The sequence below is a fragment of the Miniopterus schreibersii genome (genome assembly GCF_964146895.1).
Source record: "Miniopterus schreibersii genome assembly, chromosome: 15".
In the NCBI taxonomy this organism is placed as follows: Eukaryota; Metazoa; Chordata; class Mammalia; order Chiroptera; family Miniopteridae; genus Miniopterus; species Miniopterus schreibersii.
In genome coordinates this window covers 43,051,338-43,065,435 of record NC_138115.1, presented here as the reverse complement: position 1 = coordinate 43,065,435, position 14,098 = coordinate 43,051,338, and the positions used below count along the sequence as shown (strand labels likewise).

Sequence of the window (14,098 nt, the reverse complement as noted above, 5' to 3'; positions counted from 1 at the left end):
CGCCCCATCCCCTGAGCCACACCCACCAGCCCAGCGGGTTGTTTACTGGCCCCAGCAGAGCCAGAACTAAATGCAGGTTTTGTGTGTCTGAAATGGTGTTTATTTTCTCACTGCAGAGCGGAGCTGTTAGAGCTTTCAGCTGCCGGGCAGGAATTTCGGTTTCTACACTTGGCTGAGCACACAGACTGTTACAGTTTGCAGTGCTCTGTAGGTTTAATATTTAAAGTCTTTGTGTCATTATAAGTGTGTGTGTGTGTGTGTGTGTGTTACAAGAACATCATCACCAGGTATTTCACTCCCTGTTGCATTTATCTGTCCAGTGAACATCGACTCTTTTGATTAGGGAACTGTTTGAAATCGGAGAAAAGTCATCTTGGGAGAGCGGGTCAAACAAGGGTTCTGGAGTTGGACTCCCCAGGGCTTGGGTAGCACCATTCCCGGTACCGGCCGATTAGCCGCTCCTTCACTCCCTCCCTCCACGCCCCTTCACTTGGCAGCGTCCTGGGTGCTGTGCATACAAAGTTCAGCAAAAGTGCCCCAACTCCAGTAAACCTAGGGGGCCTCAGAGGAGACAGAAAAGCAGCAGACGAGAAGGGAAAGCTGGGAACGAGGTGTCCCAGAAGGCGACGTTTTAACGCAAGTGTGTTTCCAGAAGAAGTGCGCAATGAGCTCTGGGTTCACAGCACAGTGTCCTTGTCCTTTATGGGGAGCGGGGCGCACCTGGGCCCCGCGGCTGGGGGTGCGGGCATGCGGCAGAGTGGGCACCAGGGCCGAGGGCCGACAGCCCATCTGGCCTGTCTGCTGGCCGTGAAGAGCTCGGGAGAGACAAAGGGCACACACACCGCAAAGGGGGCCAGGGGCCAAGGAGGCAGTGGGAGTTTGTTTCGTTTTGTTCGCTTGCTCGGTTTATAAGACGAGAGAGACTGAAGCTTATTTAGATGACAAAGGAAAAGCTTGGAAGGGGAGGGGACACTGAACAATTTTCTTGACTTCCCTGAGCCTTACTTTGCTCATATGAAAAAATGGATGCTATTTATCAGGTAGAGCTCCCCCCAAGGGGTTGCTGCAGGCACAGCACTTGGAACGGGACCTGGGAACTGGCCTGGGCTCAGTGAATGTTCATTCTCTCCCTGTCACGCTCATGCTCACCGTGGAGGGTATTTAGCCCTCTCACTTAGGGGATCTGTGCGTGACACTGGCACCTCAGTTCCTTGTGTTGTTGACTCTAGCTCCTAATATGCCACATAACTAAAGGCAGTCTGTGACTTCAACCATCAGACATGAGTGAGAAGTTGGTCTTTGCCAGCAGGCATCTCAGGTTCTGGACACCAGCAGCTGGTCCTAACCAGAAAGGCATGGCCCCCGAGGCTTCAGGCCTTGATGGGGACCCCATGGGCAAGCAGCTGGTAGCTTTCTAATGTGTGCCTCCCGGGCATCTTGTACTTGTGGCCCCGCTGCCTCAGTTCTCCAGGGAGCACTTGTCTCTGTACTGGGCCCAGCCCCTGACCCTCCCCACACATGGTGTGCCTTTCAAGGACTCCCCTCTCCCACCCCAGGACATTTCCTTGTATTTCCTTGTGAGCTGCTGGAGCCCACGCCAAGCCCTCTGGTGGAACCTGCCCCTATAGGCTGCCCCAGGAGCTCCTCTGTTGAGGTGTCGGTGGAGTGCCTTCCCCCTTACTCCTTTCACAACCTCTTCAGACCCAGAGAGCCTCAAGGCTCGGGTATCTTGGAGGTCAAGACTTAAAATAACTCGGTGCTTAGACAACTGTGGTCTCAGAGATTCTAGGGCCTGGGGGGAGGGGGAGGACTCAGGGCTACTATGAAGACTGCTTCATTCAAATTTGTCATTGTTGGGGCATTTGAATACTGGCTGACTCGCTGGGGTCAGATTCTCTATTCAGATGTACATATTTTGTCCATAGAGAAGGGGGTTAGGGAAGCAGGGTAGGTGGAGAGGAGGCGTTAAGGGTGTGGCCTCGGCTGGACTCGGGTTTTGCCTGGTCCCACAGGGAGCTGTGGAGCATGAACTGCACCACAGGGCTGGCTCTCCATGGAAGCAGGGAGACTAGCCTTGAGTTCCTCCGTATCAGTCTGTCATTGGCTGCAGGCGGCAGGCTGCCGGGCAGGGAGTGCAGATGGCATGTAACCTCCCAAGCGAGGCTCCCATTCCACGAACGCAGTTTTCTAGAGAAAACTAGAAAACTAGAGGTAGCTGGGAACCATTAGCTGGTCACACTCACAGCAGCTGGGAGATGGGTGCACTGGCCTGGAAAACGGGACATGGGCAGGACACCAAAAGCATCCACTACAATGGAGAACCGAGTTGCTCCATTAATTCAGTGGAGCTTGACTTTAAAAAAAATCCCTTAGTAAGGTGGACACTGTCTGAATGCGCTTGCAAGTGAGCTTGCTGAAATTTAAAATGTGTAATGATGAGCCGGAATGAACTCCTGGGGCAAGCACCCCTGGGTGGGTGAATGAGGGGGTCATGGAGGAAGGGGCCTCACCACACAGCCCGGGCTGTACGTTCACCACAACGTGAAGGTTCAGCCTCGAGTGGGGCCTTTGTAGCTTTGACCGTTAACCTAAGTGGATGAGAACTTATTTAGCTGCGATTTTCTCCCCTCTGTGGGTTAGGATTTCTCCAGTTTTGGTTCCTAGAGTCTGAGTCTGATTCTGGCCATTTAGTTTTCCATTCTCCTGTCCAAATCCACACATCTTCTTGGTTTCCATTCCCAGTTGGGCAGCACAGAATGTCTGTCATACCTCTCCAATGTTCTCAGTATCTGACTATAATTGGTTATTGCCCTAATTAAAGAAAAATCTGATCCTTAAGCATGTATGCAGCAGACTTCCACGCTGTGTTTGGATTTCTTTGGGCTTCTTGCTATGCCAAATCCCGTATCCATCTTCAAGATCACGTTTTCTCTCTTGCTGCTTGCACCCTGAGATCAGCCTCTGACCTCCCAGCATCCCACGTGGCCAGCCTTGTCCACATAACCTCAGTGTCAGTGCCCACAGGAGTCTCACTTGTGCCTTCCTAAGGAGCCCTCATGGTTCCCTTGGCATCCTGACTACTCCCGTAACCGCGCTCCTGGCCTCACGGTGGCTTCAGCACCGCTGCTCCCTCCTGACTCTTGCACTCAGTGGTCCTGTGGCCTCCGCCCCTCCTTTTATCCCGTCTTTGTGGCTGCGTGGGAGAGAACAGAAGCATGAGACAGACAGCCCAGGCAGGGTGTGAGAGATGCATAGGTTCTTCCTCTATGATTTCCCCTGTTCCTTCTTTAAAACTGGCCCTGACAAAGGCTCCGAAAGGCCTGTAAGATTTTCCGGCCCAAGCTCCATGGCTTCGGGTTGCACTTTCTGGTCTGTAGTATCAGGAAGTGAGTGACACCAAGCTTGACCCTACCAGCCCCACCGCCTCTGAGCCCAGCAACATGTCTGTGGCCTTTTCCTTTCCCTGGTCTGTCGCGGCTGTAGAAACAGGACACATTTTCCAGTGAGACACTGAGCAGAGAGCTGTTGTAACCAGGCCGAACTTGCTCCATGCTGTCTCTGCCCTGGGACTTTTTTGTCGTTGTTGTCACTCTGTTTTTTAACAGGTCTATTGAGGTATAAGTGGCATCCAGTAAACTGTACCCATTTCAAGTATAAAAGTCTCTGAGCTGTCCCAGACGGATACCCATGAAACCACCACCACAACCAACACTTAGACCATTTCCAACCCCCACCCCCAGCCTCCTCGTGCCCCTTTCTGGGAGAGGAGCCTTACACACTTTACTTCTCGTGTAATCTTCACAAGTAGAAATGGCTTGTTCCAATTTACAGATGGGGAAACTGAGGCACGGGAAGGCTCAGTGACTTGCCTGCATCACACAGCCAGAGAGAAGCAGAGTCAAGATAGAAAACCAAGCAGGTCTCAGTCCAACATCTGTGTCGTGTCTGTGCCTCCCAGGGGCGTCTACACCTCGGGGCGAGCAGAGCGTCAGGGCCGCGCCAGGCTCGCCTTGCAAACAGGCTGTTCCCTCAGTAAGCTCCTCTGCCTTTTCCTCTCATTTCTACAGCTTTCCTTTTGTTTCCTTAAATTACCTCCAGTTTCTATTTTTCTTCATCTCCTGGACTCGACTTCCTGCCCAGCATAAAACATGAGACTGGAGCCGAATTCGGGCTTCCCTTGTCAATATTGCCATATTTGTTCAGAGCTTCATCTAGCCAGCGGTTATTTCTGGCTTGTCTGGTCTTCTTTTTCAAAATTACTATTTTTAAAGGCTGTGTAGCCAAGACCAGAGGAAAAAAATAAAGTCGATGTGGGCTTCCAGAAATGTAACAGCATGAGGAAGATGAGCAGCGCAGGGCTCGCCAGGCCCCTGGCTCCGGCCTGGTACTTCGCCCTGACCCTGTCACACCGGTAAACACAGGGAGTGCCATGCGAGCCCTCTCCTCTCACTCCTGGGTTCTCTCTCTCTGTGGGCCCCTGTTTTCCTAAAGTAACAGTTAGTGTAAACACACAGGGAACGACCTGGTTTTTGCCAAGAAAACCCATGAAGTTTACATTTCCTGGACCTGTTGGTCTAGCTCACAAGGCCCGGTGTTGTGTGAGCACAGGTTTCAGGGAGGGCTTGGGGGAGGGGAGAGGGCTGGAAGGATCGCTGGATGGTTAAGGAGCGTGGGGACTCAGGGAAGCAGAGGGGAGGCAAGAGAGTTAGCACCTCCGCGGGCCGTAGCTGGGCTCTTCCATCTGTTGGGCGGAATTTAATTTTTGGTTGAAATTCAGTGAGTAGCAAACTTTACTGTCACTCATGAGGAGAAAAACAGGCTTGGGAGACATTTTCATGAGCAGACTATTTAGAAACACTTGGTGTCCTTGTCTTCAAGGGGAAAACTGTGACTTAGTGAGAACCTGTTTCTGAGCCAGAACCTTGACTTGCAAACCTGGGGAGACCAGAAAAGCTCAGCTCAGGGCCCTGGGCTCCCATCCAAAGATGCTCTTGGCTCAAGGAGCTCTGGAGGCAGAACCTCCAGACAACACACACACACACACACACACACACACACACACACACACACTCACACTCTGAGCTCAGGCTGAGCATAAGGGTCCAGGTCAAGGCAGGCCTCTCCATAGCCAGTGAGTCTGCCTTTCCAAAATCCTCAACTCTAACTTTATGCTCTAGGTCAATGTTTCCTGCACAGGGGAGGAAAACATGGCACATGTCCTGCCCATATTCCACGTACCTTTGGACTCTGTGACATATTTAAGCTCTTGGGGTGGGTTGCATGGGAGAAGGAATTTCATGGGCATGGGTTATGTTCAGAACTAGAACTAAGAGGTCCTTGACTACTTGCTACTGTCATGAAGCAAATAACGATGGACTTCCAGACTGAATCAAGCTTTATCAAAACTCATTCACCCATTTATTCATTCAACGGACATGCATGGAGTGTCTGCTATGTGCCAAGCACCATGCTGTGTGCTGGGAAAACAAGGCAGAGGGTACATGTCCGTGTTCTCAGGGTCCCCCGGGCTGTGGGAGCTGGGCAGGTTGTGCAGTGAGAGCTGGGTGACACACCCAGTGCAGCGTCCCTGCCAGCACAGATGGGTACTGTGCCCATAGTTCCAGTGAGGAACACATTCCTCCCAAATGAAACTACCTAAGGTCTATGTCTCAAGCATCAAGATCTAGTTCGGTTTTACCCTGTCCATGTAAAGGTGAGAAGTGACTCTAAAATATTCTTAGACAATCCCAAGGTATCATAAATACCTTTCATTTTACCAAATGACAGTTCATTTCTAGTAGTTATCATGGCAGTTAACAGGTCACTATGGTCACCAATAGGAAACCATGTTAGATATTCAGGGTGCTAATTAGCAAAACTAGTTTTGATCAAGATGCAGATAATAGAAGTACTTGTAGCAGCCACACCTAGAGGATGAGTTTCCTGGTGAGAATGCCAACTGTCCACTCCTCAACTGTGAGTTCTTTGGAATGCCAGCAGCAACTGGTTACAGCTTAATGGAAGTAACACACACAATATCACACAGTGTATTCTTGAAACATTTCAAAGTACAAACATCCTAAGAAAAATGAATGCCTACTGTCTTTATAATCGAATGACACCTTAACAAGGTATAATATTGTGGAATTACACTTTCTTTCCCTCAAAGATTATAGGCATTGCTCTTTTGTCTTCTATTGGATGCTGAGGAGAAATTGTAGGCAGGCCTGATTTAATTTTTGTTCTTGCTCATAATTTGCCTTTTCTGCCTGGTTATCAGTTGAATTAAGCTTGGCATTCAGTAGCCAAATTCTCTGTCAGTTCTTTCTGGAACATAGTGTGTGCTTTTGATCTTTTGTTTAAATTTTTATTTAAGAGTAACATAAATACAGGATGTTTCGAAAACCAAAGGTTGTAGAGCTCAGTGAATTGTCATCTCATAAACACATCCATGTCATCATCACCCACGTCAAGAAGTAGGACATCACCTGTGGCTAATAATTCTCTTCCCCATCTTTCTGCTGGGTTGCCCATTTATTTCATATTGATTTGCAGGAGTCCTTTATGTTATTCTCGATACCAGAACTTTTAATTCATGGTGGAGTTTCCTTATTTTTATAGGTATAAGGAAAGAACATGTGTGGTTTGGTGTCAACTGGAACACTCAGTATTTTCAAGTGCGGCATGTCATCTACCCTGATGGTGATGAGGTGACTTTTGCTCCTGCCTCCAATAACATAGTCAAGTGGTGTGGAATGGAGGTGATGGGCTAGAAGAAAGAAGCAGCAGAACAGAGAGGGGGCAGACGGAAGCAGCAAGAACAGAAGCGAGTAGAACTGTAGCTGATAGACATGGAAAGTGGGGTGTGGGGAGAGGAGACGGGAGAAACAGAGCAGAGGTTACAGGGACACGTCAAGGCAACAGGTGCTCCGGAAGATTTCGAGCACCCCGCCCTCGCACTTCTCTTTAGCTGTGGGTTATCTGGGTAGAATTCCGTTGCCGCATGGGCCGGATCAGTCTTGGCGTCTGCTTGGGGTTATAAGAGGAAGGTCTGTGAAAATAGCGATGGGGCCGCTCCTACTCCACTGCCCACCTTGACCTGGGCTCCCTGCCAGCTTTCCCTTTGGCAAAACCCTGCAAATGTTGGTTCCTTTAGCTTATTTACAGCCAAAGGTCAATGAGCTACAGTTGATGGCCCGAGAGAAAACGAATGCAGTGTCAGAACCTAACCAGAAATGACAAAAGTGCCATGGAATGAGACAGAACCATTGGCGGACTCTTGATGGTTTGGTGTCTTGCGGCTGCAATGAGGCAACAGAGAAGCACTCCCCGGTGAAGTAACATGTGGTCAGGGGCCTTCCGCTGCAGGTCATGAGGCAGTGGCCTGCAAGTCCGGTGGGTGAAAGCTCCTTGAGGATAAATGGGCCTGGAGAGACCTGCTTCCTGCCTCCCGGCATCGTGAAAGGGAGCTGTGTTCTTGCTGAGAACACAGGCAGATTCATCCTGAAGAGCAGAACCTCTGGGAGACAACTGGCAAATAGATATTGTTTTGCAAAAATAATAATTTCTTCTGCAATGCCATAGAATGCAATCTTTTTTTCATTAAAAAATTGGATATGACAGATCTGGGGCACAAAGGATCTGTCAGATGTGTGGGATGTGAAATTGCTTTGAATTAGGACTGAATTTGGATGGAGAGGGGTCACTTCCCAGCTTCATTACGGTGAATTTGCTAGGAAGCAAGTTGTTAGGGGTGAGGGCACCAAGGAGAGGGTGGGACTCATCTCACCAGCGTGTGTGTGTGTGTGTGTGTGTGCGTGGGGGGTGCGTGCCATGTGTATGTCTGTGTAGTCACGTAATCTTTCCATGATGGCATCTTTACAGGGGTCTTCAGGGTGTGCTTATTGTAATAAGTAATTCATTCCTCATAATTTGGAAATGAGCCCATAGTCCGCTTGTGCGTTGGGGCGCTGCGCTCCTGGAAAAGCATCTTAGCTCTGAGTGACTCTGAGGCAGGGATGAGGAGACTTGAGTCTGAGTTATTGCAGATTTCCCCTCCTTTTCCTCCCTGTGCAAAATCCCTGCAGTTATGCAACAGCACCTGCGATGGGCCACAGGCACTGTTCCACCCTCGGGGCGAAGTGCCTTAGTCCCTGCCCGAGCAACTCATCACTGGTGTAGTCATTAGCTTTTTCTGCATAAACTGCCTCCCAAAAATGTAATGTCATAAAACCAAAATCACTCATTTGGCGTCCATTCTTTGTGCTAGCCGTTTGGGCTGGGCTCGGCTAGACCATTCTTCAGATCTTGGCTGGGCTTACGCGGGTGAGTGCTGTCAGCCCACATGTGGCCAGGAGCTGGCTGGTTTAGGACGGCCTTAATTGGGGCAGTTCACCTTTTTTCCACATGGTCTCTCATCCTTCAGTAGGCTCTCCTGGGCTTGTTCACATGGTAGCTGGCAGGGTTGAGGGAGGGGGGGGCGGAGAGAGAGAAAGATTGAGAGAGAGAGAGAAGGCTTTCACTGTATTCTGTAGGTCAAAGCCAGTGCCAAGGCCACTCTACATCAGAGATGGAAAAACAGGTCCCACTTCTTGAAGGGAGGAGCTACATGATCACATTACAAAAGGACTTAATGTAGGGGAGAGGGGAGATTTGTGGCCATTTAAAAATCAGTCTACTACAACCAAACCGCAGAGAACAGCCTAACCACATTATCTTAACGTCAAAGATGTAAGTCCTGGCTTTGAATCTCCGGCTGGATTCAGTATGACCTGTCTCTATATTCTAGTAAATCTTAGACAACACTTTTGTCATAGTGGCTTTTGTTTTATTTTTGTTGTGGTGGTGCTTTTAAGAAAGGGTGGAACTTAAACGCAAAACCTAATGTTTACTCAGCATGGTGGGTGAGAATCTGTGCACACCAAAGCTTTGCAGTTCAACCTGACAGTCTCAAGACCATGGATTCTGTACCATATGCTCCACGAGGACAGGGACTGTTTGTCCTGTTCACCGGTGAGCCCCAGCGCCACCAGGGCCAGACACACAGTGGGCACTCGGCGAAGTCTGTTGGGTGAGGGAGTGGAGGAATGCAGTGCTTGGAATGTCGGTGGCACAGAGAACGCGGCAGTGCCCTACCAGCGAGTGTGCAGGGGGCAGCCTGCCTGAGCCCTGGGAGCCACTTTTGAATTCTGTGAGGCCTACGAATGGCCTAGCCATCTGATGTGGCTTTTCTCTGGGGACTCTGAACAGGACATCATGGGGTAGGAGGATTTCCTGAAATGATGACTGGGATTTTTTTGAGCAAAAAACATACATGCATTTTACATTTATCAGAGATGTGTGCTCTTTATCCACTGTTTTGTGTTTTTGACTCGAGGACACGAGTCAAGTGAATGGGCTTACATTTTAGGAGCAGATCGGAAAGGATTTTAAAATTTGTTTATAACCCTGCAAATCATTCAGTAAGCAATCTGGAGTCTTATTCGTGTGAACAAAAACGTGTAATAACCTGACAAGCTCAGGAGGGGGGGGGGGGGTACATGGCAGGCCTAACAAGCTCAGAGACGGAAAAGTAACCACATAGGATGGCCTGATCATAAATCCCTAACTGGGCAGGCATGGCAGGTAGTCACGTCCCAGGGCTACAGTTTCCTTAGCAAAGGTCAATCTTTACCTTCCGTGAGCCCTGTCCGTTGTTCTTATGCGTCTAGGATAGCATACCTTTGAAATGTCAGCATAGTTTTCTCTTCTAGACCCCTCAGGGCACAACAGCAGGCACTGGAGCAGGAGAGCACAGAACCCCTCGCTGTTACCTTGTCCCCCACATACCATCCCTGGGCTGTAAATGTTAAACTATTAACCACGTATGTGTTTCTCCGTTTTACTTTTTATCCAGTTCTTGAGATTTCCCCGCTTTGCTTTCTCCAGCCTCCTTAGTCTACCACGATGGATCTCATGTAACCCTCTCTGTCTTCTTTGATTCTAACGAGTAAAATAAGCTGCAGAATTGCCATTCTCTGGGACTTTTTCTCAATCAGTTGAGATCTTGCTTCCAGGCATGTCCTCTAAACTTTGGCTCAGATAGACCCTTATAAAGCTTTTCTATAGGTTCGGACATTCTTTCGTTGACATTTGAAATAAGCCAAATGTCCACTCACCCAGTCTCCGAGCCCGGGAATGTGCCACACGACACCTGAGCATTCCCTCCCGACCTTGGTTCTGGAGCTGTTTACATTCTGCGCTTTCCAAGGTGCAAAGTGAAGTGGGGGAAAAACTAAGATCTGTTTCTGCCCACAGAACACTTCTCACACCAAATAGGTGTGTCTGGGTAAGCGGGGGGAAGGGCAGGATCTCACACCAGCAACGAATTCTCCACGTCTCCGGACCGTAGCTGGGTATCCGACAACTCAATTGAATTCTAACATTAACTGCCTAGAGTGCCAACCCCACAGGTGAAGGGCTCAGTCCCACAAAACTGCCCCCCACTTCAGACATCAACCACAAACCCAAGTCCTCCCGTATTTCCAACTGACTGATTATAAACTGCAGGTTCTCACCACCCCCTCCTCAGGCTCCATAATTCTCTGGAATGGCTCACAGAACTCAGGAAATCACTTTCCTTACAGTGACCAGATTATTATAAGGGATACAGATGAAGAGGTGCTTAGGGGGAGGCCTGGAAGTATCCTGAGCACAGGAGCTCCTGTCCCTGTGAAGTTGGGGTGAGTCACCCTCCTGGCACACGGACGATTGACCAACGTGGAGCTCTCCCAGGCCTGTAGTTTATAGGTTTCTGGAAGTTTCATTACATAGGCATGATGGATGAAATCACGGCCATCGGGAATGAACTCAATCTCCAGCTCCTCCCTCCTCCCCCGAGGTCGGGGAACGGGGCTGGTAGTTCCAACCCTCTAATCACAGGCTTGGTTCCTCTGGCAACCAGAACCCCCACCATCCTGAAGCTATCTAGGGGTGCACCGAGTCACCTCATTAACGTAAACTCACGTATCGTGAAGTGATGGGTAACAAAGATGTTCCTATCACCCTAATCCCTGAGGAAATTCCAAAGGTTTTAGGAGCTCTATGCCAGGAACCAGGGGCTAAGACTACACATACAGCGTGTGTCCCCCCAAAATGTATGCACGCTTTAACAGCTGGAAGCTCAGTTTTGAAAATGAAATTTATTTTAATAAACACTGCTTTATAATTATTCAAAGTGTGTGTACATTTCGGGGACACCCTGTGTATTTAGTAGTGGAATTGCTGTGCCATAAAGGATGCATATGTTCAGTTTCAGTAGCGATACCCAGACAGTTTTCCATTAACAGTTGTTCCAATTCACACTCCCACCAATGGTGCGTCACATCCTCGTGGACACTAGATATTTTCAGTCTGCTTAATCTGAGCCATCCTGGTGCTATGTAATGGCACCGCGTTACGGCCGTAATGAGCAGTTCTCTGTTGCTATTGAGGTTGAGCATCTTTACACGTTCAGTATCTATTTAGATTTCTTTTTTGTGCCGGTTCAAGTACCTTGCCAACTTTGGCGAAGGTTTTTCCACCTATTTATTATCCACTTGTAGGAGCTCTTTATAAATTCTGGATACAAGCCCGTTGGAGATTCTATGTGTTGCAGATATCTTCAACGCTGTGGCTTGCATCCATTTTGACTCTCTTCCTGGTGGCTTTTGATGAGCAGAAGTTCCTAACGTTACTGTACTCCTATTATCAATTCTTGTGCCAATACCACGGTCTTAAAAAGTACTCCCATTGTATAGTAAACCTCGCAGTGTCCATCTCCCAGCTTTTTTCTTCTTTTTCAAGACTGCCTTGTCTATTGTTGGCCCTTTGCATTTCCATAAACTTGAGCATCAGCTTGTCAATGTCTCAGGTTTTTATTAGGATTGTATTAAATCTAGATAGATCAGCTTGGACAGAATTGACAAGTTTTGAGCCATTTATTATGTGGACATGGTCTATCCCTTCACTTACTTAGATCTCTTGTAATTTCGCTCAGCAGTATTTTGTGCCATTCCATGCGGAAGTCGTGCCCATCTTTTGTTAGATTTATTCCCAGGTGTTTGATTCCTTTTAACACTATGGCAAATGGCATCTTTTTACATTTTTGTTTTCGGTTTATGGCTGGTATGTAGAAATACAACTGATATTTTATGTTGACTGTAGACCTAGTGTTCTTGATAAACTCACATATTAATTATAGCAGCTTTTATATGTAGATGACTTGAGTTCATCTGTCCTCCATGGACTTCTCATCTGGGAATACAGTTTTATTTCCTTTGTTTCAGTCTCTATGCTTTTTATTTCCCTTTCTTGTGTTCTACACGGGTCTGTGACCTTGGACCTAACTAGGATTTCCCCCCCTCTCGTTCCAGATGAGGCTGAGGCACATATTGACTATGAAGATAATTTCCCTGATGACAGATCTGTGTCATTCCGAGAGCTCATGGAGGACTCCCGGACAGAGGCAGAGGACAGGGAGCGGGGAGGGGCCTCTGAGGAGGCTCCGAAACAGGACCGTCTGGTTTCCGTTTCTGCGGGGAGAGAAAGCATAGCCCAGGACACAGCCTTTGTGCCAAGCACAGGCTTGCCCAGTGCTGGGAGCAGTGTCCCCACAGGCCTGCCAGGGTCGATCCTGAAAGGGAAGTACTTGTTCTGGCTTCCAGCCGAGACCTTTCACAAGCTGGAGTTGGAGAAGGAGATGGATGGTGACACCAAAAAGCAGCTCCCCACGGGCGACAACCACAGCGGCATAACACTGGCCCCGGGTGAACCTGAAACCAAGGTGACGTATAGCAGCACCGATGGCCCCTCGGGGCCATATGTGGGCAGGAATGACAGCAAGGCAGGGGACCCGATGGTGAGCAGCAGCGACGAGTCCTGGTTAGACGGCTACCCTGTGACGGATGGGGCCTGGAGGAAGACAGAGGCAGAAGAGGATGGGGTGGAAGAAGTTGGGGACAAAGGGGATGGGTCAGTAGGGCTGGAGGAATGTGTCCTGTTTACATCCCACCAGCCCGTTCTTGTGGACGTTAATAAGCCCAGGAGTACCACCCTCACACCAAATGAGGACATGACCCAGGGTTCAGCTCTCCCATCTCAAACACTAGGTGTAGAAGCTTTTGCTCTCAAACCCAAGAGTGTGTCTGAAACTGAGGGTCCCAGCAAGGGGGATGGCGACTTGAGCAGGTACCAGTCAACTATTCCTTGGAGATTTGCCACAGAGAAGTCTCCCATGGCCACCCTACCCTATGAACTCACCAGCTCTCCCCTGGAGACAGTAACAACTGCTGTCCCGAAGACACCTAACCACATTCCCTCAACTATCATGACGGCCACCCACACTGCCATGGAAACCGCTGCTCCTGAGGCCCAGGATCACTTCCCATACCTGCTGTCGGAGGACTTCTTGGGACAGGAAGGCCCCGGCCCAGGTGCCAGTGAGGAGCTTCTTCCAACCATGGAGCCATGTGTAGGAGACGAGTGTCCCAGCCTCAGCAGAGGTCCCATCATCGCCACCATTGTCACCGTCCTGTGCCTGCTGCTGCTCCTGGCAGGCGTGGGGGCAGTGTGGGGCTACCGCAGGTGCCAGCACAAGAGCTCTGTGTACAAGCTGAACGTCGGCCAGCGGCAGGCTCGGCACTACCACCAGCAGATTGAGATGGAGAAGGTCTAGCCACCTTCGGAGTGGGCTCTCCTAAAGCCACTTGGTAGGAAAATAAACTGTGACACATCACATTGATAAACACTGAGAATTCACTAGAGCATGAAACAGGTGGGATAGGGCTTGCCTTTTTCTTCTCAGGTCTTTGTTTTACAGGCTGAGTGTCGCCGGAGGCACCTGGCAGGAAGGCTTTGATGGTATCACCGCACGTGTCAGTATCCCTCAGCCATCTGCCCTGGAATGAATTGCACTAACCCCAGACCTGGGCTCGGGCCCTAACTCCCCCACGAGGTCAAGACTCACCTCTTGCTTCATCACACTTTTCCTTTTTAAAGAAATAAAATGACTGAGTCCGTGACCTGAAATGTTTGAAATAGGTGTTTGAGAGCAGTGTTATTTAGGAGACAGATATTTAAT

General features: G+C 49.3%; 1 protein-coding gene across 1 annotated transcript in view; it reads left to right on the top strand.

The window, feature by feature from the left end:
- SUSD5 (sushi domain containing 5) overlaps window positions 1–13,693 on the top strand; it is a gene marked incomplete at its 3' end in the record, with an annotated part of 29,250 nt that extends 15,557 nt beyond the window's left edge. The window contains exon 5 of the mRNA XM_081159560.1: window positions 12,393–13,693. Within this exon, the coding sequence (XP_081015686.1) occupies window positions 12,393–13,693 (1,301 nt within the window). The remainder of the gene's footprint in view (window positions 1–12,392) is intronic.
- Window positions 13,694–14,098: the final 405 nt, after the last annotated feature.